Source organism: Gigantopelta aegis, chromosome 6, assembly GCF_016097555.1.
Source record: "Gigantopelta aegis isolate Gae_Host chromosome 6, Gae_host_genome, whole genome shotgun sequence".
Taxonomy (NCBI): domain Eukaryota; kingdom Metazoa; phylum Mollusca; class Gastropoda; order Neomphalida; family Peltospiridae; genus Gigantopelta; species Gigantopelta aegis.
In genome coordinates, this window is record NC_054704.1 from 102457647 (window position 1) to 102466813 (window position 9167).

The 9167-nt window shown below is 41.6% G+C and overlaps 1 protein-coding gene across 1 annotated transcript; it reads right to left on the bottom strand.

Moving 5' to 3' along the window:
• Nucleotides 1-420: 420 nt before the first annotated feature.
• Nucleotides 421-2141, bottom strand: LOC121374840 (early nodulin-20-like). Its single transcript, XM_041501951.1, has 2 exons — nt 2112-2141; nt 421-978 (listed from the first exon to the last, which is right to left on the bottom strand). Exons 1-2 carry the CDS (start codon nt 2139-2141, stop codon nt 421-423), a joined length of 588 nt encoding a protein of 195 aa, XP_041357885.1.
• Nucleotides 2142-9167: the final 7026 nt, after the last annotated feature.

Consider the following 9167-nt stretch of genomic DNA (forward strand, 5'->3'; position numbering starts at 1 on the left):
TGTTGGTAAATAGTAAAAATTAGTTTTTATGCACATTACCTTATCTTATTTTTATTATTTAATTAATCCCCAACAACCCCCAATATAATGTATTTCTACCCCCTTTTTTAAAAAGAGTACCACCGGATGTTTATAAATAGGAAATACTTCCTTAAAGACCACTGACTTAAGGTTTTGCTCTCTGACTTACTTAATGAATACCAACTTTAAGCTTTTGACTTAGATATCAATTTCAAAAACTTAAGTTCAAACTTAAGTCAAAACTTAAGTTCTTTGATAAATACACACGAGTATTATTGCCATGTGCCATATCGTAAATAACAAATGATGTTCTCACCATGGGTGTGTAAGACGGTAAAGTGAATTTTGAACTTTGACCCGGTCATCAGTGAGATGCTATTTGGCATGCTGCTACCTATACTACCAGACTACCATCAACACGAGTATAAACGTCTCTTGGACGAATCCAGAAGGGATCCCTTGTGTGCGGTGTTGAGAGAGGTGATCATGGTAGTAGTGCAGAGGTGGTGACGGTGAGATTTCTGCGGCGAGGGCGGTGGTGACAGTGAGATTTCGGCGGCGAGGGTGGTGGTGACAGTGAGATTTCAGCGGCGAGGGTGGTGGTGACAGTGAGATTTCGGCGGCGAGGGTGGTGGTGACAGTGAGATTTCGGCGGCGAGGGTGGTGCTGACAGTGAGATTTCGGCGGCGAGGGTGGTGGTGACAGTGAGATTTCGGCGGCGAGGGTGGTGCTGACAGTGAGATTTCGGCGGCGAGGGTGGTGGTGACAGTGAGATTTCGGCGGCGAGGGTGGTGGTGACAGTGAGATTTCGGCGGCGAGGGTGGTGGTGACAGTGAGATTTCGGCGGCGAAGGTGGTGGTGACAATGAGATTTCGGCGGCGAGGGTGATGGTGACAGTGAGATTTCGGCGGCGAGGGTGGTGATCACAACAGCTCCCCCTGAATTCTCGTCTGTGATCTGCGGACTTTTTGCATGCAATTAATGCCAAACAATTTTACTTTGTGGATGTTCTTTTTGGAGAGGAGTGTCTGAAAACTACTGAGACTCACGTGATCACCATGTGACCAAATGTTGTGTTAATGGCACAAGTTGGCTTTATGGCATAATGCTCGCCCTCGGCGCAGTTTAAACTCCGACTGTTTGGTATATAACTACTAGTAACTCGAGTGGCCTCTAGCCGTGGCTGACGTACACCACGTGATCGACGTACACCACACCGTGTACGTTGAGAACATTCAAGCTAGTAGCTAACTTGATTGAGAAAAAAGACACAGAAAACCCGCCGCTGTCGCATAGGCCATTTCTAGCGAAACATTCAGCAAGGGACAAAACAGTACATACCACACTCTTTGATATACCAGTCGTAGAACACTGGTTGGGACGGTGAAAGATCCAAGTTGATTGAGGAAAATCGATCGTGCGACCCATCGCACCCGAGACGAGCGTTCGATCACTGAGCTACATAGCGCTCGATCACTGACCTACATAGCGCTCGATCACTGAGTTACATAGCGCTCGATCACTGAGCTACATAGCGCTCGATCACTGAGTTACATAGCGCTCGATCACTGAGCTACATAGCGCTCGATCACTGAGCTACATATCGCCCCAGAAACAATTTGAAATACACAATATACGGAACACACGATACAAAGTCACATGTCTTGAGCATATAAAACATATTTAGCGGGTAAAACACATTATCAGTCAATATCAGTCATTGATTGACAATGTACTATAGCTTTGATAAACAAACATTCCTTTCCTTTTGAACAACTCGAAGAAGGAAGAAATGTAACAACGCACAACACATTTTTATTTACGGTTATATGGCGCCAGATAAAGAGAGAGGAAACCCGATTCCACAATTCTAAGTACTAGTCTTTTGGCGTAAAAGCACCATCCCACAGACATGGCAGTACATACCACGGTCTTTGTTACACCAGTTGCTGAGAACGGGCTGGAACGATAAATAGCCCAGTGGGCGCATCGTCGGGGATTGATAATAGTTGGATCGCACATCGTTCAACTAGACACATAATGCAGATTCCACAATAACACTGGTAAACAAAATCACGCCAGTTACAGACCTTGAAACAAAACGTCAAGGTGAGATACATTAGTAACAGCTGAACATTCATAATAAATTGCTTGTTTATGCATTCTGTTGCTAGACTCGATTTTCCTTCATCACGTTATTGTAACTTGAAGTGAAAATGAGAGTTTCAAGATGTGATATGATATTAATCGTAAACATGGGTTCTTCGGGGGTCGGAGTGGGGGTGGGGGTGGAGGTGGGGGTGGAAGTGGGCTCGGGGAAACAATGAGTTTGTAATGGCCAATGTGCACGAAACATTCAAGCTATTCCCTCTCTTTTCTAGGGGCTGTTCCTGAATTAATAACAGGGTGGGTGGGTTCTAGGGGCTGTTCCTGAATTAATAACAGGGTGGGTGGGTTCTAGGGGCTGTTCCTGAATTAATAACAGGGTGGGTGGGTTCTAGGGGCAGTTCCTGAATTAATAACAGGAGTGGGTGGGTTCTAGGGGCTGTTCCTGAATTAATAACAGGGGTGGGTGGGTTCTAGGGGCTGTTCCTGAATTAATAATAGGGTGGGTGGGTTCTAGGGGCTGTTCCTGAATTAATAACAGGGGTGGGTGGGTTCTAGGGGCTATTCCTGAATTAATATCATGGGTGGGTGTGTTCTAGGGGCTGTTCCTGAATTAATAACAGGGGTGGGTGGGCTCTACGCGCTCGGCTGGTACGTTGTCAATCTAGGATCGATCCCTGTCGGTGTGCCATTACGCTCGTTCTAGCTAGTGCACACGACTGGTATATCAAAGGCCGTGGTGTGTGCTATCTTGCCTGTAGGATAATGCATATAAAAGATCCCTTGCTACTAATGTAACGAGTTTCCTCTCGAACACTATATGTCAAAATTACCAAATGTTGACATCCAGTAGTCGATGATAAATAAATCAATGTGCTCTAGTGGTGTTGTTAAATAAAACAAAGTCTTTTACGCATGGCAGGTTTCATACGTCTTATCACCTATGCATAGATGATGTAGATAAAATCACCGACATCTCAGACGGACAGATATATACATATATAGATGGACAGACACAGACAGACAGATAGACAGATATATAGATATATAGATAGACAGATAGACAGACACAGACAGACAAATAGACAGATATATAGATATATAGATAGACAGACATATAGACAGACACAGACAGACAGATATATAGATATATAGATAGACAGATAGATAGACAGATAGACAGATAGATAGATAAACAGACACAGACAGACCGATAGACACACACACACACACACACACACATATATATATATATATATATATATATATATGTAGATAGACATACAGACAGACACAGACAGACAGATACTCAGATATATAGATATATAGATAGACATACAGATAGACAGACACATACTGACCGATAGACATATATATATATATATATATAGATATGTAGATATACAGACAGATAGACATACAGATAGACAGACACAGACAGACCGATATATATATATATATATATATATATATATATATATATATATATATATATATATATATAGATAGATAGATAGATAGATAGATAGATAGATAGATATACATACAGACACAGACAGACAGACAGATATATAGATATATAGATAGACAGACATACATATAAATAGACAGACAGACAGACACATAGATAGATATATAGATGTATAGATAAATAGACAGACAGACAGATAGATACACAGACAGACATACACACACAGACAGACAGATAGATACACAGACATGCAGACAGACACACACAGACAGACAGATAGACATATATAGAGAAAATAAGACAGACAGATAATTAATTACTGTTTCACCTTATATTATTATGTACACCACACAAACAACAGTGAGCCTAAATAAGCCATCTCTTATGGAATTATGAGTTAAATGTTAACGTTTGTTTTGTTTAACGACACCACTAGAGCGCATTGATTAATTAATAATCGGCTATTGGATGTCAAACATTTGGTAACTGACATAGAAGTTTGTTTGTTTTGTTTAACGACACCACTAGAGCACATTGATTAATTAATAATCGGCTATTGGATGTCAAACATTTGGTAACTCTGACATAGAAGTTTATTTATTTTTTTCATTTGAATATTTTATTTTCATTTTTGGTCACATTTTCACACAGTATATATATGAAGGTTTAATACATTAATATTAAACAGATTTATTGTAGTATTTTCCAACTGTGGTGTGAGACCTTCACTGGCTTAATAGGGTTACTAAATTAGAGTTATTCCTCCTGATACAAATTTGGGCGCAAACGGCCACTCTCAAAACTGAAAACAAATTTAAATTGATTTCAATTACAATGTCGCCAACCAAGAGGTTGAGAGGGACGGCGTCTCGCCCTCAGGTTCCGAGGCGAGGATTGGGAAGGAGGACAGCGACTTCGACTCGAAGTTCGCGTTCGAAAGGTGCGCGTGCGAGTGGCATGGCCGTAAGTGCAGCGAGTAAAGATACACAGTCACAGACGGTGTCTGTTCCTCAGGTGAACGGACCAACAGATGTGAATAGGGAAGCAACAGGTAACATTTGGAATTACGCTTTGGCGCTTCCTGATAGTGTTTCTGTCAACAATTCCGATAATCTTACGCCGGTTAACCGGGATGCGGGGACGGACCCAAATGCTATACCGGGGGGTGGTTCGGTGGGCTTCATGCAGTTAGGCGCAGAATCGTTGGGCAACCCCGAGATCTTGTTTTTAGCCGAAGATGACATAGCGGCCCATGTGCCGGGTCAATTAAAACAGAAGATTTGGGCGAATCAGTATATAAATTTGGGGCTTTTGTTGAAAGGAACCATTGAATTGCAAGATTTTTATGGGGGAGGGTCCTTAGTTCTCAATGAAAATGGGGTCCTTGAAACACGACCACGTGTTTTCAAGGACAAAATATCCACTGTTGACAAATGGACTGATGCATTCATAATTTTTATGCACATCTATATACAAAAATTTCCTGCCAAGGCGACTGAATTGACCCAATATATGTCCGTCATCAGAGATGTGTCAGCCAGAAGTCCGGGATATGGATGGAGGGAATATGATGAACAGTTTAGATTGCGCCAAGCCATTGCCCAGCAATCTTAGTCAGAACTAAACACCGGTCTTTGGCTGCGATTGCTGTCTGTACCTAGAGCTGGTGCAGCTAACCCCTCGGGTAGTAGTGGTACCGGCAGAGCACAAGGGGCAAAGGGAGTATGTTATGGTTTTAATAAGGGTGCTTGTAAATTTAAAATGTGTAGGTATCAACACACATGCTCAGTTTGCCGTGGCAATCACTCCAAACTAAACTGTTTGAACGGGCAAGGTGATTCCTTTCGTAACCAGGGTGATAAAACCAGCGATGCCCAGTGCTTGGGGGAAAAAGAAAAATTTAGTTTGGGATTTACCTCAGTAAACACCACAGTGCTTGATGCTGAGTTGAAAGGATATCCTGATGAGGCTATTGCGAATGAATTACTAGACGGTTTCATGTATGGTTTTCATTTGCAATACACAAGCCCCCGAATCCCCGTAGATGCTCCAAATTTAAAATCATTGAATGGCAATATTGCATTAGCTAGAGAAAAGGTTAAAACAGAGATTGAGATAGGTAGAGTGGCTGGCCCCTTTAAACCAAGACCTATTGCTACATTACGTATATCTCCTTTAAGTTTGGTTCCTAAGAAAATCCCAGGTCAATTTAGAATGATACATCATTTATCATATCCAGAAAATCATTCCGTTAATGATTTCATTGATCCCCATGTATGTTCGGTATCGTATACAAAATTTGATGAAGCAGTTTTTATGATACAAAGGTCAGGTCAAGGGTCATTGTTAGCAAAGGCTGATATTAAGTCTGCATTCAGATTATTGCCAGTGTGGCCAGGTGAGTTTGATTCATTAGGTTTTAAACTTGAAGGGCAGTTTTTCTTTGATAAATGTCTACCAATGGGTTGTGCTATTTCTTGTGCTACATTTGAGAAATTTTCCACATTTTTAGAATGGGCCACACGTAAGAAACTGTACGGGGGGGGGGGGGGGGGGGGGGGGGGGGGAATGATACATTATTTAGATGATTTTTTGTTTTTGGGGTCAAAGAATTCGAACCATTGTCAACAAGCTCTATACACGTTCTTTAATTTATGTAGTCGGTTAGGAGTGCCTATTGCTGAGGATAAGACTGAGGGCCCACAGGAGGTAATTTGTTTTCTGGGCTTGGAGATTGATACTGTTAACATGTTAATCAAGGTACCAATGGAAAAGGTTCACAAAATTGTGACTAGGATTTCAGATATGTTATCAGGACAGAAAACTACATTGAAGGCGATGCAGTCTTTATTGGGCGTTCTCAACTTTGCATGTCGTGCAATCACTCCAGGTCGAACTTTTTGTAGGCGAATGATTAATGGCACTATTGGGCTTACAAAACCATTTCATCGTTTGAGATTAACAGCTGACATACGTGCTGACCTGCTTATGTGGTTACAATTTTTCAAATCATTTAATGGAATATCGATGTTCCGTGACCAATTTTGGGTCACAAGCGAACATGAAAACCTTTTCACTGATAGTTCAGCAAAACAGGGAAATGGCTTTGGAGCATATTACAATGGTAGTTGGACTTATGCGAGTTGGCCTCAATGGTGGTTTCAACAGGGCTATACAGATGACATTACAGTGTTGGAATTTTTCCCAATTTTAGTGGCAATATTTATTTGGGGCAATAGGTTGGCAAATAAAAAGATACTTTTTCATTCTGATAATCAGTCTGTTGTAGCCATAATAAATTCTATGACCTCGAAGTCGCACAACATTTTGACAGTATTGCGTATCTTTGTACTTCGATGTTTACAGTTGAACATACTTTTCAAAGCAGTACATATTCCTGGCAATGTAAATATATTAACAGATAGTTTATCACGTTTACAGCTGGACAAATTCCGACAACTGGCTCCTCAGGCAGATTCCAGCGAGACTTATTTCCCAACCTGGCTCTGGTCAATTTTCACAGTGAAATTGGAAGACTGCTAGGCGCAAGTCTATCGAGCAGTACCCATGCTTGTTACAGTAATACTATCAGAAGTTTGGCACAGTTTAGATCCTTAATGCATATGGGGGATATATGGCCGGTCCCTATTGAGCATTTACTATTATTCATAGGACACCATTCTACTAAGGGGTCAGCCCCATCTTCCATCGCATCTTACATATCGGGCATTAGTTTTGTGCATAAAGTGCATCAGTGGGACGACTCGACTTCCTTTTTTATTGTTAAAAAAGCTCTGGAAGGTTTGAAGAGGTTGCATGGCCGGCCTGAGGCTAGATTTCCCATTACCCTTGATATTTTAGCTCAAATACTCAGAATTGAGGCATATTTGTGCATCTAGATATGAATTGTTGTTATTCAGGGCTGTTTATTGCTTGGCCTTTTTCGGTCTGTTCAGAGTGAGTGAACTAGTCTATACTACACCACATGCATCACATAGGCCTTTGTTGTTCTCCGATATAACATTAGATATAGGCAATGTTTCAGAATTGATTGTGACTTTAAGATACTCCAAAACAGATCAAAGTGGTCGTGGTACAACAGTGCATATTCCGCTAATACCAGGTAGTTCGGTTTGTCCTGTTAAAAACATGCGAGAGTTCTTGTTGGTCAGACCTGTCAACAATGGTTATTTGTTTGTCCATTGTGATAGAAAACCCCTCAATCAATATCAGTTCAGTGCAGTATTAACTAAAGTAATTTCTTTCTTGGGTTTACCTCAGGCACACTTCAAGTCTCATTCCTTTCGAATAGGTGCTGCAACTACCTTAGCTATGAGAGGAATTTCGTCTGACACAATTCAAGTGTTGGGTCGTTGGAAGTCCACAGCTTTCCAAAAATATGTTAGAGTGAATATGGCATAGGGTTATTGTTGCAGTGTACCAAGTCATGCGCTGCTTCTGGTTAATAATATTCATTGAGTTTTTGCAGACGTATGGATAGTGGGATCTTCTATCATTTATTGGGCATCCAAGAGAGCAGCGGTGCAGTTGAACAGTCACTTACGGCTGGAGCGCCTAGGGGTGAATATTTCCTGGATGGGACGCCGTGGATTAAAGTGGGACGGCGCGATGTATAATATCAGGAAGAGGTTAGTGGAAAATCCCCCGCCTCAATACATTGTGTTACATGTCGGTAGCAATGATGTAACAGAGATAGCCACTGCAGAACTGTGTATGAAGGTAGAAAGAGACATACACAGTTTGTCCCAGTCATTGCTAAGCTCTAAGTATATATTAGTTTGGTCAGATCTTCTTCCTCGTCTAACTTGGAGAAGGGGTAATTCAGTAACAGCAATAGAAAAGAAAAGGAAACGGGTGAATAGATCTGGTAGAAAAGCTGTCTTAGCAGGCGGGTGACGGGTTATCAGGCATGATGACATTACGTTTGACTGTCCACAGTTATTTCGGAGTGATGGGGTGCATTTGGATGACATTGGTAATGCAATCTTCGTCAACACCTTGCAGGGCGCTTTGGAGACGTTTCTTACGTCTACAAAGTTAATTTTTTCGTAGTTCTAAGTACTTTAACACTTATACTAGGATGAATGGGGTTGACGGATATGTGAAGACATATCCGTGTGGCATGATATGGTGGGCACGCATGTATGATCAACAGCTTTAATACTGTTAATTGCTATATTTATATGGCAGTTATTGTTGTGGTTGCTTTGCCATGGAATTTTACACTAGGAAGCTAGTCATCAGTTCTCACATATACCCAGGTAAATGCTTCCTATTGCCCTGCTATGTTGCACACTAGGGGGCGGAAACTTGCTAAGGTTTACCCTGGGAGTTTTTGGTTGGAATGCATTGGTGTGGGTATATGTGAGTGGGTTGGTCTTTCATGTACATGTGTTTGGTATACTCTGCTATGTTGTACACTAGGGAGTTGTTGGGTGCTGTTGTGTCCATTGCCGTGGTAGGTAGATACTCAGCAGGAATCCCACTTATGCGTGTGCATGTTAGTGAACTGCCCTGCTATGTCTCAACACTAGAGGGTAGTACCCAG